Source organism: Convolutriloba macropyga, chromosome 9 (assembly GCF_964194025.1).
Source record: "Convolutriloba macropyga chromosome 9, txConMacr16.3, whole genome shotgun sequence".
Lineage (NCBI taxonomy): Eukaryota > Metazoa > Xenacoelomorpha > Acoela > Convolutidae > Convolutriloba > Convolutriloba macropyga.
The window spans coordinates 17447784-17468962 of NC_134476.1; the positions used below are offsets into that span (position 1 = coordinate 17447784).

At 35.8% G+C, this 21179-nt stretch overlaps 1 protein-coding gene across 3 annotated transcripts in view; it reads left to right on the forward strand.

The window, feature by feature from the left end:
* The window catches only part of LOC142346094 (aquaporin-5-like), a 54235-nt gene that overhangs the window by 27294 nt on the left and 5762 nt on the right, over nt 1-21179 (forward strand). For all 3 annotated transcript variants that reach the window (XM_075398596.1, XM_075398595.1, XM_075398597.1), the window contains one exon: nt 2994-3439. In XM_075398596.1, the coding sequence (XP_075254711.1) occupies nt 2994-3439 (446 nt within the window). The remainder of the gene's footprint in view (nt 1-2993; nt 3440-21179) is intronic.

Sequence of the window (21179 nt, forward strand, 5' to 3'; positions counted from 1 at the left end):
TAAGTGTTCACTACAAAAGTACAAAGCTTATAAAACCCAATGATTTTCATGCTTATGATTGTCATTGTGATCTTGAAGGCGAGGGGTAATGGCATCTAGCTGCTTTAATCCTTGCCATATTTGAAGAATTTGTACGAAGCTGGTGATTAGCAAAGCCAACTCTCTTCCATCCTCATTTGTTCTATGAATTCTAAGTGAGTTCTACGTGAGTTCTTTATGAGTTTTATGTGAGTGTGTAAACGGTTTACAGCACCTTTGTCAACTTGTAACTTTCTCACATTTGTTTTTAAATCATTAAAGCAGTGATGTATTTTCCTGGTTTCCCTTATTGGTACCTTTCTTGGCTTGTTGTTTCATTTATTTCAGATGTATCTGATGCAAATTTGGACATATTTTGTAGTATTCGATCAAATTCGTGACACCTGAATCTTCAGACGCATCTCTGTGAGGAATTTGACGGCAGGCAATGGTCGATCTGGCGGCTATTGGAACCGGTACAACATGCTACAGCCGCCTCAGAACCCCGTGAATGAACACTTAAGGCTATCAAAACTCGGATAATGAGGTGGGGAATATCTAGTGAAAATATCCAGTGAAGATTATCCAGTGAAGATTATCTAGTGATTCCACAGCTCGATTCCACAGCTCCATTCCACAGCTCGAATCCACAGCTCGATTCCACAGTTCAGGTGTGAAATGGACTATTGACACGAAGTTTTCAGCTCTAGAACTGTCAAAAACCGGCAAAACTTATTTTTTATTGATTTTTATCAAAAACAGCAACTTTGAATGAATATTTTAGCTCAAGTACTCTAATAAGATGAACCTTTTTTCAGTTCAGACAACGTTTTTCTTTATACAAGAAATAGGCTGAATGTCTTAATGTGCAGAAAAAATTCAGTCTGAATTTTAGGCTGTCCAGAAAAAATTCAGTGCATGACTCATCAAAATTTCATTCTGAGCAGACCAAACCCAGTCTATTTTTCAGTCTGAGAAGAAAAAAATCAGAATGAGTTTCTGAAATTTACAATTATCAGGCTATGATATGTCCTGTCAAGAATTCTTGAAATAGAAAAAATCAGAATGGAATTTTCATGATTCAGTACTGAATTATTATGACACTCAGATCCGGGCGCATATTATTTGCAACCCCCAGACGCACGTGCCATATTTTTACATAATGATTTACTATATATTGAGACATTCTCCGTAACTAGGGGTGCATAACGTACTGGGGGAGGGGGGTTAAAAAAATCACATAGAAATTACCCCCCCCCCCCCCAAGATTTACAACTAACGACGTTTTGACATCTTAAGATCTCATTTTTCAGTTGCAGGCGTGACTCACTTCACTGTACTAGCTATGATTAAGCCTTGAAACACAATTCCAGTTGATCGCCGACCATTTCTGCTGAATTTTAAATATTTTGGCATTTTTCTACTCTTTAAAAATATGATTGTACTATTTCATAAGGAGAAGAGACGTGTGTGATTTGAAAAGAAAATTATTTTTGTCTTTTTTCCGCAAATTGACTGGTGCGTTCTAGTTCAAGTTACTCAATTTTTACGCGTTGCGAATAATGTCTATTACAGTTTATGAAGGAATGGATATAAATTGCGTGCAATTACGGCATCGAGTTTCCGCATTTGTTCAACATCAAAAAGTGAAGAAATTTAGCTTCAAAACCGTTTTTCAGTGTTTTAATCATGTAGTTTAAAATGGTTATTAAAGGTATGGCGGCAGACAAAGCCACAAGATATCATTATTTCTCAAAATAATCACAGAAACAGTCTAACATTTTCTTGAAACAGACCATGATAATTTGATATTATACTTCCTTTTTCATATACCTATTGAATACCTACTGTATGTAAAGTATACCGATTGTTTCTTCAGTTTACTATTTTCAACGGTAAGTCCACTTTGAGAGAAAGGAAAACTCTTAACTGGATCACATTTTTGGGTCAATATTTTTTCTAGCGCTGAGTGGAAATAAAAATATAAAAAAATAAATTGAGGTTTTAAAGGTATATTTTACTAGAAGTTACGCCATTGTCGTTCTTGTCTGAAAATGGTGTATATTTTATAAGTGTTTTTGCGTTTTAGTTCAAAATCGTTGTTATTTGTTCACCAGGAAAAATAAGGGTTTCTATGAACAAGAAAAACAAACACCAACACGTGTCTACTAGTAATTTAATCGTTTAAATTGGTCATCGAAAGAGCTTTAAATTCACTGGGGAAAGCCCCAATTTTTTGTCAATTTGTTTTTCCTTTCTTAACCATACTGTTGTTTATGAAACGCCGTTTGGGCAATTTAAACGTTCCCTTATTTTTCTCAATGCGTCATTGTGGTCTTTGAGATTTATTCAGTGCAAAACCGCATTTCGTTATCGGGAACGTTTTTAACAACAAAAACGACAATTAACGGGTGAGCAAAATTTTAACGATTCCGACTTGCCAATTTGTCTAGATAAATCTAGTTCATTTTCTTGCAAATTCATATTTCATATTAGTTTTGTCGTCGCATAGAACCATATAGAGAGAGGTTAGACCATAAATTAAATTTTTTTTTTGCGGTTATTACTAAGAAAATCAACCTGGAAAATGAATTTATTAAACAAGCTCCTGCTGATAATTGACGTGAAGCATCATGAAAAAAAAACTCAATTTCAACTGCTAACTTCACAGAAACTGGTCACCAGTTCCTATCTTGTGAATGCTTTTGACGTCTTTTGAAGACCATAAAAACATCATTTTCAATCATTTTTTTAGAAATTGACCAATCTGACTGTGATGAACTCTGTGAGGCGAATGAGTTGACTATTTTTGACCTGCTTAAATTTCATAAAAAGGCTACTTTTGAACGTAATTTTTTGGTTTGAAAATTATGTTATTATTGATATCAAGATGCATGACCTGGCTGCAATTTTGGAAAGTCCGTTTCTGGACAATTTAAATAATTAGCAAGATAATATGGCCATTTAATCTTTAGGAACTTGTGGACGAACCCTCAGACAGCAGAATGAAACTTCTTGGCAGAACATTTGTGGTTGGTCTTGACGAGATCAAAACCTTGGATTTTTGGCGAGCTGTTTTTGGAGAATTCCTGGCGACTTTCTTTTTCCTCTTAACATGTCTGATTGGGATCTGGAGCAGCGGCGATTCTGTGGCTTCTGTAATTGCAGGCGCTTTGGGCACTGGTCTCGCAATTGCACTTCTGGTCCAGATGTTCAACGCCATTTCGGGGGGCAATATTAACCCGGCAGTGTCATTGGCGCTCCTCGTGAACGGGCAAATCTCGGTTCTGAAATGTGTTATGTACATAATTGCCCAGATGGCTGGCGCTGTGGCCGGATCTGGGATTGTCAAACTGACAACTTTGGAATCACCTGATAGTTTGGCAGCGAATGGAGAAGACAGTGAAGCTCTTTTCTCAAGGTAAACTATCACCTATAGATGTTCTTTATGTGATTCCAGTGTAACCATAAGATGGCCACTATGGCATTCGCCTATCGCCAACAATCAGCTATTAGCAAAAAAATTAGAGAAATTCTACCCAAAAGTAAAAAAAAAAAAGCTGTGAATTTTTTACGTCGATTATGAAAAAGGGGGATTAGCGTCGGATGTGCTTCGCCAAAGTTTCCAAACTACCAAATAACTGTTTTTAATAGCCACCATCAGTTTCCCGAATTGGTACTATTTAGATGCTGTTTTTTGAGAATAGAGTGCATGAAGAGTGTTCAGCTCCCTCGGTTGAATAATATTCAAAAAAAGATAGAAGGTGACACTGGTTTTTGTCCATATACTGCTAAGCAAGTGAGAATAAAAAGGTGTGAAAAATATCATGTATAGAAGGGTCCAAAAATTGTAAAAAAAACAAAAAGTCAAAATGACGACGCAAGGTATATCGAAATTGAATTTTGAAGTTTGATAGATACTTAAAATCATCATAAATTGTAAATGTAAAATTACTTATTGAAATGACTGAAGAGCCAATACTGGCCAAAGAAATATTTAGCTCAGAATTAAGAAACCGGTTTGCAATTAACGCACGTGCAAAAACCTTTTTCTTGCCTAGCGAATATTTTTTTCACAGCTCATTATTCTCACTTGCTTAGCAATATATGGACAAAACAAGTGTCCGCTTCTACGTAAAATATCACGTCTCATAGTTTTTTTGCATGATAAAAATTTGATCAAAACTGAGCACATGTTGCAAAAAAAATTTCTTAAATGTTTCTCCACCAAGGGTTACTAAATTAACAACATGAACTTTTTGTGGATATTCAATTGTGTCGTGAACCAAAAATCTGTTTGCATCCAACTCTGGAGCTTTCCGTCTATGTTTGATACTTCGCCTAACCTTCCGTTCACCATTACTGATATACAAAAGTTACGCTTTTCACGCTTGACATTTGGTTTCAGTCTCATGTTTTTTGCTCTTGAATTTTTCGGCTAAGCACTGTTTCAAATGTTAATTGAATGAAGTTCAGATATTGCTGTTCAAAAATTAATATTGTGATATATATGGTAAATTAATGATGTGATATGTACCAATTATGATCTTCATAACCTAGGGTGTATATTGATGACTTTTACACATTCACTCAATTCAAATTTACCTCCGACTAAGAAGTCAAGTATTCATATTTGTTCATACATCCCACCTTTGTTAACCCTTGTAAAGTTTCATTCGCGTATATTCTTCTCTCGAATTCAGTTGCTTATGAAAACCTCTCGTTTTGAATAACTTATAAACTGTAAGTGGAACTGCGTTAGCTTTCTTAGCTATAAAACAGAATTGGAATCGTAACAGAATTCCATATAAACTTCCAAAATTGCTATCTCAAGCAGAGCATTGGAGAGTGGATTTGTGTTGCAAATCCAAACTGTGAACAAAGACTAAAAATCGCTGCTCAATTACGTACCTCACGGTCTGAGGTATCGCATGGCGCAGTCAGCAACTAAAGAAAGCGCTCTACTTTGGATAGAACCATTATCGGATCGACCAACTCTAGAACCCCCATTGAGATTGGTGAGAAGAAAGATTATTTTGAAATTGGCAAAACTAGCTAGGGAGGGATCTCATTCGACATATTACAAGAAGCACCCACTTACAAAGTCTCCCTTCCTTCCGTGCCAATTTAAGAAGTATATTTGGACAACAGTACGGCCCAGAGTAAGAGAGATTGTCGAATTCGAAACGACTAACCCAAAACTGCATGGCTTAAGAACTTTCGGAAAATCAAAACAGTGGGAATTTTATGCGGCAATAGACCGTGAAAAGCTGTCTCAATTACATACCTTAGTTAGGCACAGATGTCTGACGGATTTTTGGTTCTCAAGAAATAACAGTTAAAAGTGATCAGATTTCCAGAAAAGGCCTGTGGGATATCCTCGATAATTTCTTCACCAAAGAAAGGAATATAACTTTTGATCGAAGCATCTCCCTTACACAAAGACAACTCAAAGGAGAGCCAGTAGAAAAATCCCTAAATTGCGACCTGGGTAGTTTGGGGAGTCAATCAAGCGGTGATGTAATTATTGCTAATATGCTGGATGGAGAAATACAAGGAGAAATGTTGAAGGAAAGAAGGACAGCCACAGAATTTATTGGAACTAGCAGTAAATTTTGAAATGTGGATTCAAAATCAACTCCGAATATCGGGGACTTCGGCTTATACAATGTCTAATCATCTCGCAATCCCATCTGTCAATTGCATCCAAAAACCGTGGAATAGTCCCAGACCAACCAAGAATATCTTCAAGCCCACAATCTGTCAGAATTAAGTGCTTGGTTGCCTAGTCACCGTCAAAATTGCCCTGCATTGTGAAAAATCTGCAAAAATTGTTTAATCACAATCTGCGGAGGTTTGTCGCAAGTCGAAAAACTCAATAAAACCGAAACCAATATTGTTGATGATACGTCATCCGAAGCTTTAATGGTCGGAATATCTGCAACTGTTGAAGAACAGGTGAATCAAATCGATTCCGTGTTAAGACAGCAAAATATCTACGACGCAAATTAAGACTCCGTCTAAGACGGTTTAGACGACAACTGTGTAGCAGTCATCTCATATAGTGACCGTCTGAGAGAACTAGAGCCGGTCAATTTGTAAAACCAACTTGAGAACATGGAAATAAAAGCATTAGTGTATTCGCAGAGCGTATGCACTATAATCAACAAAAGCCTAGCAAACGCGGTGATAATGAACAGCAAAGAAGGTCACTGGACAGAGCCTTTGGCAATACAAGATCTCAAAAATTTTTCTTATGAATTAATCAAGACAATTGGTGTAATCAATAACACAGTGAAATGTAGCGATTGGGTAGCCAAAAATGTCGACGTCATCTTTGCCGAAGACGGACATAGACCCATACTCGGCCGGGATTTTTTCCTCAACTCGGACTCTCCTTAGCTCAATCAAAATAAGTATTACACATTGAACAAAACCAGTTCCCGGTCAAACATCAGTTAGCCCTTGATTTTCCATGTTTTATCTCCGGAATTGTAAATTTTACAAACACACTCTCAAATCTACATTTCATAAAATTTTCACTCCCACTCATCAAAAGAGAAGACGATTTCCCGTAATTCCTCAACCTCAGTATATGCAGAAATTAAAAAGCTGATTGATGAAAAACACATCATAAATTGAATAGCTGCTCTGATAAAAATTTCTTATCCCCAATTGTCATAACAGATAAAAGAGATAAAACCGTTAAATTAGCATTAGATTCAAAAATTCAAAACGAGTCAATACTCAAAAACAAGTACCAATTGTCCAACATTGACATATAATAGACACGATTCAGATGTACTTCTAAGGAGGACATTCTAAAGTTAGTCTACAAATGTTTGAAAAAACTTGATGAGGATAACCTTAGAATTATTCTGCCTATGTGTCACTTTGCTAAAACCAAAATAGAATTGTTAGGATAAAAATTACCCAATCTGCAAAAGCACCACTAGAGTTAAAAACCTCAGGAAGTCTAAATCTTCCAGCACCCAAAAATTTAAAGCAATTACGTTCATTTTTAGGATCAGTTCATTATTTACGAAAATTCATACCCAATATGTCACAGTTATGTCATCCACTTCGACCACTCCATAAAAGGAACTCTAAATTCATTTGGAATAATGAATTAGAAACACATATCCAACAACTAAAAAACAAAGTAGCAAACGCCACAGAAAATTCACATTATAAACCACACTTGTAATACCATATCACATGCGATGCTTCTCGAGGAGGTTTCATTGCTGCATTAGAACAGAGATCACCAACAGATTGGCACACAGTCGCATTTGCATCAAGATTTCTTTGCTGAAATGAGGAATGATACACCGTTAATGAATCAGTTTGATAGATACTTAAAATCATCATAAATTGTAAATGTAAAATTACTTATTGAAATGACTGAAAAGCCAATACTGGCCAAAGAAATATTTAGCTCAGAATTAAGAAACCGATTTGCAATTAACGCACGTGCAAAAACCTTTTTCTTGCCTAGCGAATAATTTTTTCACAGCTCATTATTCTCACTTGCTTAGCAATATATGGACAAAACAAGTGTCCGCTTCTACGTAAAATATCACGTCTCATAGTTTTTTTGCATGATAAAAATTTGATCAAAACTGAGCACATGTTGCAAAAAAAATTTCTTAAATGTTTCTCCACCAAGGGTTACTAAATTAACAACATGAAATTTTTGTGGATATTCAATTGTGTCGTGAACCAAAAATCTGTTTGCATCCAACTCTGGAGCTTTCCGTCTATGTTTGATACTTCGCCTAACCTTCCGTTCACCATTACTGATATACAAAAGTTACGCTTTTCACGCTTGACATTTGGTTTCAGTCTCATGTTTTTTGCTCTTGAATTTTTCGGCTAAGCACTGTTTCAAATGTTAATTGAATGAAGTTCAGATATTGCTGTTCAAAAATTAATATTGTGATATATATGGTAAATTAATGATGTGATATGTACCAATTATGATCTTCATAACCTAGGGTGTATATTGATGACTTTTACACATTCACTCAATTCAAATTTACCTCCGACTAAGAAGTCAAGTATTCATATTTGTTCATACATCCCACCTTTGTTAACCCTTGTAAAGTTTCATTCGCGTATATTCTTCTCTCGAATTCAGTTGCTTATGAAAACCTCTCGTTTTGAATAACTTATAAACTGTTAGTGGAACTGCGTTAGCTTTCTTAGCTATAAAACAGAATTGGAATCGTAACAGAATTCCATATAAACTTCCAAAATTGCTATCGCAAGCAGAGCATTGGAGAGTGGATTTGTGTTGCAAATCCAAACTGTAAACAAAGACTAAAAATCGCTGCTCAATTACGTACCTCACGGTCTGAGGTATCGCATGGCGCAGTCAGCAACTAAAGAAAGCGCTCTACTTTGGATAGAACCATTATCGGATCGACCAACTCTAGAACCCCCATTGAGATTGGTGAGAAGAAAGATTATTTTGAAATTGGCAAAACTAGCTAGGGAGGGATCTCATTCGACATATTACAAGAAGCACCCACTTACAAAGTCTCCCTTCCTTCCGTGCCATTTTAAGAAGTATATTTGGACAACAGTACGGCCCAGAGTAAGAGAGATTGTCGAATTCGAAACGACTAACCCAAAACTGCATGGCTTAAGAACTGTCGGAAAATCTCAAAACAGTGGGAATTTTATGCGGCAATAGACCGTGAAAAGCTGTCTCAATTACATACCTTAGTTAGGCACAGATGTCTGACGGATTTTTGGTTCTCAAGAAATAACAGTTAAAAGTGATCAGATTTCCAGAAAAGGCCTGTGGGATATCCTCGATAATTTCTTCACCAAAGAAAGGAATATAACTTTTGATCGAAGCATCTCCCTTACACAAAGACAACTCAAAGGAGAGCCAGTAGAAAAATCCCTAAATTGCGACCTGGGTAGTTTGGGGAGTCAATCAAGCGGTGATGTAATTATTGCTAATATGCTGGATGGAGAAATACAAGGGGAAATGTTGAAGGAAAGAAGGACAGCCACAGAATTTATTGGAACTAGCAGTAAATTTTGAAATGTGGATTCAAAATCAACTCCAAATATCGGGGACTTCGGCTTATACAATGTCTAATCATCTCGCAATCCCATCTGTCAATTGCATCCAAAAACCGTGGAATAGTCCCAGACCAACCAAGAATATCTTCAAGCCCAGAATCTGTCAGAATTAAGTGCTTGGTTGCCTAGTCACCGTCAAAATTGCCCTGCATTGTGAAAAATCTGCAAAAATTGTTTAATCACAATCTGCGGAGGTTTGTCGCAAGTCGAAAAACTCAATAAAACCGAAACCAATATTGTTGATGATACGTCATCCGAAGCTTTAATGGTCGGAATATCTGCAACTGTTGAAGAACAGGTGAATCAAATCGATTCAATGTTAAGACAGCAAAATATCTACGACGCAAATTAAGACTCCGTCTAAGACGGTTTAGACGACAACTGTGTAGCAGTCATCTCATATAGTGACCGTCTGAGAGAACTAGAGCCGGTCAATTTCTAAAACCAACTTGAGAACATGGAAATAAAAGCATTAGTGTATTCGCAGAGCGTATGCACTATAATCAACAAAAGCCTAGCAAACGCGGTGATAATGAACAGCAAAGAGGGTCACTGGACAGAGCCTTTGGCAATACAAGATCTCAAAAATTTTTCTTATGAATTAATCAAGACAATTGGTGTAATCAATAACACAGTGAAATGTAGCGATTGGGTAGCCAAAAATGTCGACGTCATCTTTGCCGAAGACGGACATAGACCCATACTCGGCCGGGATTTTTTCCTCAACTCGGACTCTCCTTAGCTCAATCAAAATAAGTATTACACATTGAACAAAACCAGTTCCCGGTCAAACATCAGTTAGCCCTTGATTTTCCATGTTTTATCTCCGGAATCGTAAATTTTACAAACACACTCTCAAATCTACATTTCATAATATTTTCACTCCCACTCATCAAAAGAGAAGACGATTTCCCGTAATTCCTCAACCTCAGTATATGCAGAAATTAAAAAGCTGATTGATGAAAAACACATCATCAATTGAATAGCTGCTCTGATAAAAATTTCATATCCCCAATTGTCATAACAGATAAAAGAGATAAAACCGTTAAATTAGCATTAGATTCAAAAATTCAAAACGAGTCAATACTCAAAAACAAGTACCAATTGTCCAACATTGACATATAATAGACACGATTCAGATGTACTTCTAAGGAGGACATTCTAAAGTTAGTCTGCAAATGTTTGAAAAAACTTGATGAGGATAACCTTAGAATTATTCTGCCTATGTGTCACTTTGCTGAAACCAAAATAGAATCGTTAGGATAAAAATTACCCAATCTGCAAAAGCACCACTAGAGTTAAAAACCTCAGGAAGTCTAAATCTTCCAGCACCCAAAAATTTAAAGCAATTACGTTCATTTTTAGGATCAGTTCATTATTTACGAAAATTCATACCCAATATGTCACAGTTATGTCATCCACTTCGACCACTCCATAAAAGGAACTCTAAATTCATTTGGAATAATGAATTAGAAACACATATCCAACAACTAAAAAACAAAGTAGCAAACGCCACAGAAAATTCACATTATAAACCACACTTGTAATACCATATCACATGCGATGCTTCTCGAGGAGGTTTCATTGCTGCATTAGAACAGAGATCACCAACAGATTGGCACACAGTCGCATTTGCATCAAGATTTCTTTGCTGAAATGAGGAATGATACACCGTTAATGAATTAGAACTATTAGGAATGGTGCGGTCTGTTGCATAATTTAGATACTATTTATTCGGAAAATCATTTACTGTCATCACAGATCATAGAGCATTACTATCCATCATGAAAGAAAAAAAATCTAATAAGTCTTGTACTAGTCGCCTCACACGTTGGTTAGATCAATTTTTACCTATTGACTTTTAACTTGAACTTATACCAGGTAACGAAATGGGGCTGGAAGATTACTTTTCTCGCCAACAAAATCAAAAAGCAAAAATTAATAACAACCTTGAAGAAGAATTCGCGGTTGCAGCAATTACTGGCGTTCGTGACGCGATTGCAGCAATTTATATAAAGTCCGCAACCACAAACTGTCAATCACAGCACATTAACTTGGTATATAACAAACATTCCACAGGTGCCTCATACTAACTAAATAAACCACTCCAAATTGCTTTCTGCCTTAAATCTTTGCACAAATCGGTTGCTTCTCTCCAATTCTGCATACGCAGCACAATTTCAAGTCAAAAATCAATCCAACATGAGCGCTACCAATACTCCTCCTCAAACGCTTGCCGGAACAATTGGACGTGTGGCATTCCAAAAAACCATCCAATTTAGCAGTAAACTTGACCTGATTGTCAAATGAAGAACCAACGACCCCCAACTTAGAGCTTTTCAGTGCGAAAACCTTAGAAAACTTAATACAGAGCTTTACAAAAGTTCCCCTTGCAGTGCTGCCTAGTATGGATGCCGAATTGAAGGAGGTACGGGACTGTATCCTACAAAACAGCGAGCAGCGCTGCAATGACGTCAATGCATACCTGAATTCTTATTAGCGCAACCTTCACGTCTGGTCCGAACGTGTGTCTATGGACAAAGGGGTTGCGATACCCATTTAAATTTAGGAGGTGGTTTTAGAATCGCTTCATCTCACACATCCAGGGAGCTGGGGGATGATATAGCTTTGACAACACACTATTTTGCCTTACATGCATCGGGGAATTTTGAAGAAAGCGGCAAAATGTAAACCCTCTACGGAAATTGGTAAGAACCTTAAACCAATATTTCCAGCATCTAAGTTGAAACTACCCGTAAATTGTTCAGAAGCCAATGAAGAAATTCAAAAAGACTTTGGCGGACCGATTACAAGTGAAAAAGACCAAGACATTTATTTCCTCGCATGTTTTAATTGCTTCTCGAAATACACAACTGTAGAAGCATCTGATAAAACAAATGCACCTAACGTTGTTAAATTTTCAGATGAATAATTTCAAATTCAAGGAGCTCCACGCAATATTAGATGAGATCAAGCTAGATGTTTATTAGGAAATGAAATAAAAAATTTCTGCGAACAAAATAATATTGACATAATTACAGAACCTGCAAATGATCATGGAGGCATTGGATTAGTCGATCGTTTGATAGGAACTCTTAAGAGACACTTATGTTGCATGAAATTAGCTAATGAAAACAGCATTTTCATATTTACGAATCAATTAAGTCAACAGTGTATCACTTACGTATATGTAAACAAAAAACCACAAATGTAACACCTTTCCCCAACATATTTTGACAAATACTGAACCACTATTTAGACGCGAATTCTAAATGAACTGAGCTCAAGTGGATGCGGGTCGCAGATACTACACTGATAATAACAAATTGGTTTCACGTATTATCCTGCACCACAAATTGACAAACCCAACTCCCAGATCGGAGACATAAGTCGAAATGAAATTGGCCAGAAAGGTCACTAAACGTTCAAAGAAGGACCTCAAAGGACTGAGATATTTTTGGCGTCTGGGAATACTGTGCTCCGTACATCTCCTACCACCACAGTTTTTCAGGATCCCAGAGCCCACGAAGGTGAGTACACAATAATGACATATAAAAATATGCCAAAAAAGCAGAGCGGAACACGCCTTTATGGAAATTTGCTCAAAGGCGCCCCTTGCCCTACGAGAAGACGAACGAAGAAAAGATAGTTTTTCGCTCTAAAGAATTGAAAAAGAAATATCGGGGCGATAACAAGACCAGACATAGACAAGCAGATAAATCATCAGGAGTTTCGTCTGCCGAGAACAATATTTCCGAAGCCATGAGTACCAGAAAGCCTACAAAACCACAGCCATTGGTAACGCAAGTCAGCAAAACAACAGCCACCCTGTAAACTTCTGCTGCGTCATCCGTCTCGACACCCTCATCATCAACTGGCAACAGCAATCGTCGCGCATCTGACTATTACGGATTCGAATTTCAGTATGGTCGGTGAGCGATGCTGAATCCCTTCCTGTATCAAGGAAATCGAAGACAAATCCAGTGATAGAAACAGTAATCCAACAGGAGGCATCTCAACCGTATGTCGATTTTCCTGTGGTTAGACCATCTGATCACCGCATTCGACCCCTCTAAAGTTCTCCACCTGACGACGATTATGCTAACTATGAACGGGAAGTTTGCTTGAGCGTATTTGACGCAGAAAATCAATTTTCATAGTAAAAACTTCATTGTCAATAAACAAATTAATTTAAAATTAAACACTAAACTTTAACTTCGTTTTTTTGTTAGATTTTGTAACTCATTTGTGACACCTTTCCAGTTAAAACCAAATGCTTTTGTATATTTCAAATCTTAAAGTGTTTCAATTGCTTGTTAATTTTGTACCTTGGAATACTCACTCGTTTGCGTGTTCAAGTCTTCTTCTCCTCTTTACACACTCCTTTTTAACTTCTCATCCAATATTCTATTATAAACAGCAAGTATTCTAAATTTTTTATGTCTATATTTTCAATTTGATAACCTATGTTTTCAAATTTCATTAAAGACAAGGAGATGTTGTATATAATAAATTAATGTTGTGATATGTACCAAATTTCATCACCTTCATAATCTAGGATGTATACTGATGACTTTTGCTCATTCACTCAATTACAATTTACCTTACAATTTACTGTAAACTTAGACTAACATTCGCTACTCAACTACATACCACAGGGTCTTAGGTACTATACATTGTTTAAAATGTTAAATTGAATGAAGTTCAGACATTGATGTTCAAAAATTAAAACATAATTATATAGCCTCTCCTTCTATGTTTTCTTAAAATTAGAGCTTAGGAAATCATTTCACCAATTTTAGGGTAACCAAATTTTCTGAAGAGTGAAAATTCTTCAAAAGTTTAGTGCAAACTTTTGAATGAGGAATGGTACACCGTTAATGAATTAGAACTATTAGGAGTAGTGTGGTCTATTGAATAATTTGGATACTATTTATTCGGAAAATCATTTACTGTCATCACAGATCATAGAGCATTACTATCCATCATGAAAGAAAATAAAATGAAATTTTCAGATTCAAGTAAAAAGAGCTCCACGCAAAATTAGAGGAGATCAAGCTAGATGTTTATTAGGAAATCAAATGAAAATTTCTGCAAACAAAATATTATTAACATAATTACAGCACCTGCAAACGACCATGGAGGCATTGGATTAGTCGAACGCTTGATAGGAACTATTAAAAGACACCAATGCTGCATGAAATTAGCTAATAAAAACAACATTTTCTTATTTAACGAATCAATTATGTCAATAGTGCATCAATTACCTATATGTAAACAAAAAACCACAAATGTAACACCTTTCCCAACATATTTTGGCAAATACTGAACCACTATTTAGACGTAGATTCTAAATGAACTGAGCTCAAGTGGATGAGGGTCGCAGATATTACACTGATAATAACAAATTGGTTTCACGTTTCATCCTGCACCATAAATTGACAAACCCAACTCCCAGATCGGAGACATAATTCGAAATTAAATTGGCCAGAAAGGTCACTAAACGTTCAAAGAAGGACATCAAAGGACTGAGACATTTTTGGCGCCTGGGAATACTGTGCTCCGTACATCTCCTACCACCACAGTTTTTCAGGATCCCAGAGCCCACGAAAGTGAGTGCACAATAATGACATATAAAAATATGCCAAAAAGCAGAGCGGAACACGCCTTTATGGAAATTTGCACAAAGGCGCTCTTGCCCTACGAGAAGTTGACCGAAGAAAAGATAGAGTTTCACTCTAACAAATTTAAAAAGAAATATCGGGGCGATAACAAGAAAGCCTGAGTACCAGAAAGCCTACAAAACCACAGCCATTTGTAACGCGAGTCAGCAAAACTTCAGCCACCCCGTAAACTTCTGCTGCCTCATCTGTCTCGACACCCTCAACATCAGCTGGCAACAGAAATCGTCGGGCTTCGGACTATTACGGATTCGAAAGATCCGTATGCTCTGTGAGCGATGCTGAATCCCTTCCTTTCTCAAAGAAATCACAGACGAATCCTGTGATAGAAACAGTAATCCAAGAAATGGCATCCCAACCGTATGTCGAAGAAAAGAATTCGAACTTCCTGTGGTTAGCCCACCTGATCCCCTTTTTCGACCCCTCTCAAGTTCTCCACCTGAGGACGATTATGCTAACTATGAACGGGAAGTTTGCTTGAGCGTATTTGACGCAGAAAATCAATTTTGATAGTAAAAACTTCATTGTCAATAAGCAATTTAATTTAAATTTAAACACTAAACTTTAACTTCGTTTTTTATAAAAATTTGTCACTCATTCGTGACACCTTTCCAGTTAAAACTATATGTTTTTGTATATTTCAAATGTTAAAGTGTTTCAATTGCTTGTTAAATTTGTACCTTGGAATACTCACTCGTTTGCCTCTTCAAGTCTTCTTCTCCGCTTTACACACTCTTTTGCAACTTCTCATCCAATATTCTATTTTAACCAGCAAATATTCTAAATATATTATGTCTTTATTTTCAAGTTGATAAGCTATGTTTTCAAATTTCATTAAAGCCAAGGAGATGTGATTTATAATAAATTAATGTTGTGATATGTACCAAATTTCATCATCTACATAATCTAGGATGCATACTGATGACTTTTACACATGCACTCAATTACAATTTACCTCCGACTAAAAAGTCAAGTACCATGTTTTTTCACACGTCCCACTTTTGTTAACCCTTGTATATTTTATTTGCTTTTATTCTTCTCTTGAATTCAGTTGGTTATCAAAACCTCTTGTTTTGAACTAGTTATAAACAGTTAGTGGAATTGCGTCAGCTTTCTTAGCTAGAAAACAGAATTGGAATCGTAACATAATTTCGTGTAAACTTTCACAGCTGCTATCTCAAGCTGTGCATTGAAGAGTGGATTCGTTTCGAGAATCCAAACTGTAAACTTAGACTAATAATCGCTACTCAATTACATACCTCAGAGTCAGAGGTACTTTACGCTGTTTAAAATGTTAAATTGAAGGAAGTTCAGACATTGCTGTTCAAAAATTAAAACAATTATATAGCCTCTCTTTCTATGTTTTCTTAATATTAGAGCTTAGGAAATCTTTCGATCAATTTTAGGGTAACCAATTTTTCTGAAGAGTGAAAATTCTTCAAAAGTTTAGTGCTGATTTTTTCTTTCAAAACTTTAAAGAAATGAAAAAAGTCTATTCAAGCTTCAATTCAATTTTACACGAGCTTGTCAATGTTACCACTTTCGTACCAAGAAAAATCGAAGGTTCAAATTCAATATAGCAATTATAGCTAAAGAAACCAGGGTAGCATAAAAATCCCAGTTCCCAATTAATTACAGTCCAGTAATTTTGAGGTTGGAAGAATAAAGATCAGGAAAATCTAAGTGCTATTTTCACCGATGTTTTCAAATGCTCGGGTTTTTTAAGCAAGATGAAGAATGAAAACTACAGGTCTCCGGGTGGATCATTTTCGAACTAAAAGTCCTATGTGACAAATATGCTAACTAAATGGCTTAGAAAAATTTTCTGCAGTCAAGTTGTAAAATATGGGAAAATACCAGCTCTCATGTTTTTTTGCTAGATATGGTTGATTGAATGAAAAATTTGGTAAAGCTGATTTCACTTCAATAATTTCTTAAAACTCTGATCCAAAGCAAGTGTTAATATCTAGAACAAACAAAACTATTAACTAACTTCCGCCCCATTAACTAACTTCCGTGTTGCTTCGACATTTTCTCTTTCTTTTTTTGCATATATCCATAATTGCTTTGATTTTTTCTCCTTTGTTCAAATTTTGTCAGCTGAAAGATAACAATTTCATGAAAAATTTTGTTAAAATTATGAATAGAAGGTCTTTTTATTTATCCATGGTTCAGTCAAGTTGTTAATTTCAGCAAGTGAAAACATTCACAATTCTAGAACAAAAGCTGTCAAAGATAGTCCATTATAAACTCTAATTGTCATCTTGCTCTACATCTGACTTCCACTTCTGATATTGAATTATCTTGTGAGACATTAATTTAACAGCTAGGCAAGTTTTGCGAGGTAACCTTTCATCTTTTTAAAGTAAAAAATTAATCTGATAAATTTGATAAGACTAAAGTGTGATTGATAGCTGACAGAGATTGTGCTTTTTTCCAGCAAGGCGAGTGTTTCAAACGATTTAATCGGCATTTTTTAGCTTTTAATGTATAAAATAACCTATCGGAAAACCTATCGTAGTTTGCTTAGTTCCCAAATGTGTTTTTTGAAGATAAAAAAAGAATGTCAACTACGGTAGAGCTAAATTTGATAGACAATAAAGAATGTAGTTATAAAAGACTTTTTTGGCCTAAATTTTTAGTAGTTACTCTGTTATTGATGACATTTATTTTTATACATGCTAATGGACATTATAGATCGGTTTACTAAATCTTAAATACGGGATTCCTCTTGTTGAAAGTTTTAAATATCCTAAAGATCAAAATCCTCTCAATCGTGAATTTTTTCGCGAATACCTCTTGAAGTTGATCGGGTCGCTCAGTTTCAAATTATAGTGACAATAGGATGAATTCTCGCAAAGTTGTTGGTTTCCCTAGGTATGGGCCAGCAAAAATACCTAATGTGTCACCAAAAACTTGAGAAAAAAAAATCTTAGTAAATTTATGAAAAGAAAATGAAATCATTGATTCATGGCAGTTTCATAGAAGCCACTCTTGTCACAAAGGAATCAGTATTTTTTCATAGAAGAGTGTTTAATTGGCTAAAAACGCGCAAGATTCAGCTTCCTTCCTCTCCAGTGATTGTGGAATTTTTATCGTGTAAGATCTGATAAGATGCTGATTAAGAATTTTTATCGTGTAAGATCTGAGCAGATCTTACACGATAAAAATTCCTCTTATCAGAACTTACACGATAAAAATTCTGTTGAGAGGAATTTTATCGTGTAAGATCTGATAAGACATCTTATAAGATATACATTCCTCTTACCAGAATTTTTATCGTGTAAGATCTGATAAGATGCTGATTAAGAATTTTTATCGTGTAAGATCTGAGCAGATCTTACACGATAAAAATTCCTCTTATCAGAACTTACACGATAAAAATTCTGTTGAGAGGAATTTTATCGTGTAAGATCTGATAAGACATCTTATAAGATATACATTCCTCTTACCAGAATTTTTATCGTGTATGATCTGATAAGAAGGAATTTTTATCATGTAAGATCTGATAAGACGGAATTTTTATAGTGTAAGATCTTATAAGACATGTTTTAATGATTTCAATATAACCGTATAACGTAGTCAAGTTCCTACGAAAGTAAAAAAAAATTGGCCAACTAACCAATTATGAAACAAAAAAATGAGTGTTGATTCTGTTTTGGCGGCAGTTTTATTGTGAGTGTTAACTGGGTACTTTGACCAAGTTTAGCAGTCCAAGATAGTTTCGGTCTTTCAAAAAAATTTTCGGCCTAGTTTGACAATCAGCGCTTCAGAGAAAGCCTTTACCACTGGAATAACCTTTTTCACAATATCTTATAAGTCTTAAAGGACTGTATAAGATACTTTTTTTTCTTTGTTGCTCTGACGCTTAAGTGTTGCATGCTGTAGCTTTTCGGCTACTGCTTGAAAGCAACTCTGAATTGTCTTCAATTTGGAGAGCATGCCATACTTCAAGAACTTTTAGAGTCATAGCTTTCCAAATGTTTATTGTGTAAGATCTGATAAGAGGAAATTTTTATCGTGTAAGATCTCATAAGACGGAATTTTTATCGTGTAAGATCTGATAAGACGGAATTTTTATCGTGTAAGATCTGACAAGACGGAATTTTTTATCGTGTAAGATCTGATAAGACGGAATTTTTATCGTGTAAGAACTTATAAGAGGAATTTTTATCGTGTAAGAACTTATAAGAGGAATTTTTATCGTATGAGATCTGAGAAACGTCTTATCAGATCTAATAAGAAGATGCAACCCCTTACAGGCTATTACCAAGATGGTTGTGTCAGAAATCTGTCAGATCTTACACGATAAAAGTTCCACAATCACTGGGGCTCTTACACCTAGCATTTTCCCGTTACATTGCTAAGCAGAAGAGAGGCTTAGATAAGATTACAGCGATGCAGAACATATCTGGTTTTCTGAAAAAAGTTTGAATGATTGCAATAAAGTATCTAAATTTTTCCACACTTTTACCTAGGTCGAGCTGAAGTTGATGAAAAATAAACCTTGTATCGCATATCTTGATTTCAAGCAAGAATGATGTAAGAATCATTCTATGATCTGGATACGTTTATAGTAAAATCCTAAGAGCACGAGCCGTTAGGAAAGGTATATGACAACAGTGAATGGAACATAAAATGAAAGTTTGATCGGCTTTTCAATAACTGTAAACTATCGATTAGATCTTACTGTAACCTAAATCTGCCCAAAAACATAACGAGTTACATTCTAAAGCTAGGTTATTTTGGACAAAAAATTTGTAATCGAAATTCACGAAATTGGAACGCTTAAGAATCCTGGAATCCTAGCTACAAAGCTCAAAACATTAATTCGGCTTTTACCGTTTTTGATGTAACGCAATTTGTTGTTATCGAACTAAACTTAAAATTAAATTTTATGCTGAAAAATCCCTGTTTGCAACCTTTCAAATAAGTATGACTCCTATTAAAATTTTTACTCGACAACAAAAAGCAGTGCTAATGACGATTTAAACCAATACAACAAAATGCAATTGAGTGTGTTATTAGCAATAAAAACCTAGAATTTAGTAACACATATTGTGGATATTAACAATGAGTAGTTTGGTACACCAAATGATGAATTTCAGTTACTGGGTTTGGTCACCGGTTTCCAATTCTGAAAGCAAAACAAAGCAATTCCAAAAAGTTAGGAAAATCTATTTTTTGGGAAGTCAGGCTACAAACATGGAGCATGAATTCCCCAATTCAGCGCAGCCAATTTTCAGGGGGGGGGGGGGCAAAATCCGCAAAATGCAAACTAAGTCTGCGTTTCCGGTGTAATGAGGACTTTTTCTCGCATTTAAGAATTCAGAGTTAATGAAGGAGAGCAGGTTATTTTCACCCAGCAGTAGTTGTCGACAATTTCAGGAACCGTAAAATTTGGAGAATTCATTGACTAAAAACAACTAGCAAGGAAAATTGGCAATCTTAGACAAAGTTTTTTTGAAGTTTCCGTTTCAGAGTTCTCTAAAATCTGACCAGTTGGTTCTATATTTTTTAATATTGTTACTTATATAATGGCTAATCAAACTATGGTCTTTAGCTGGTTTACGGAGGACACAGAAAAATCTTAGGAGTTGGTGCAAAACTATGAGGATACTTTTTTGTTGCAGCTTTGATTTTTGTATGGTCTCTACTAAATCATAGAAACTACATTAATTTCATTAATATATTTTCCTAAATCTTTTGTCCTGGTGCCCTAAAAATGTTTTCATTTTTGATTGCATAATATTTGTCGTGCTTCCATACCTGGACCCTATTCCATAATCCTGAAGAACCCTCATTTCTTAATCTAACCGACTTACAAGTTACTTTATTAACCTCATTGGATATAAATTAATTTGAGTTTGCAACAGCAGCGTATCGCGTGCAAATTTTTACCAATAGAAAAAATTTCCGAAACCACACTGCTCCATCGATCAAATTCTGCGGGCTACTCTGGTTTTACTATAATCCACCGATGGGATTTCGCCATCTGTACAGTCTGATCAGGATCCCTTCCAGAGTCTGCACTGTTTGATCAGAGCAATACTTGAAGTCTGAACAGTCTGATCAGATATCCGGCAGAGTCTCAATATTCTGATCATAGCGTGGTCTGGGGGGTCTGGATCGTTTCGTGCTATGGTCTGGATAGTCTCAACAGAGATTTTTCGAGTCTTTACTGTCTGATTTAAAAACTTTCAGATTCTTGAAAATCTGACCAGGGCCAGGAGGTCTATCCGAAGAGAAGCGGCCAAGAGCACCAAGATTGAAGATATAGTTAGTCCCCGATGGGACTGTTTTTTGCGAAGCACTTCCCATTTTTAATTGACGAACATTAAAAACCTACGCTAAATGATAAGTTTTGGTAATTGCTATAGA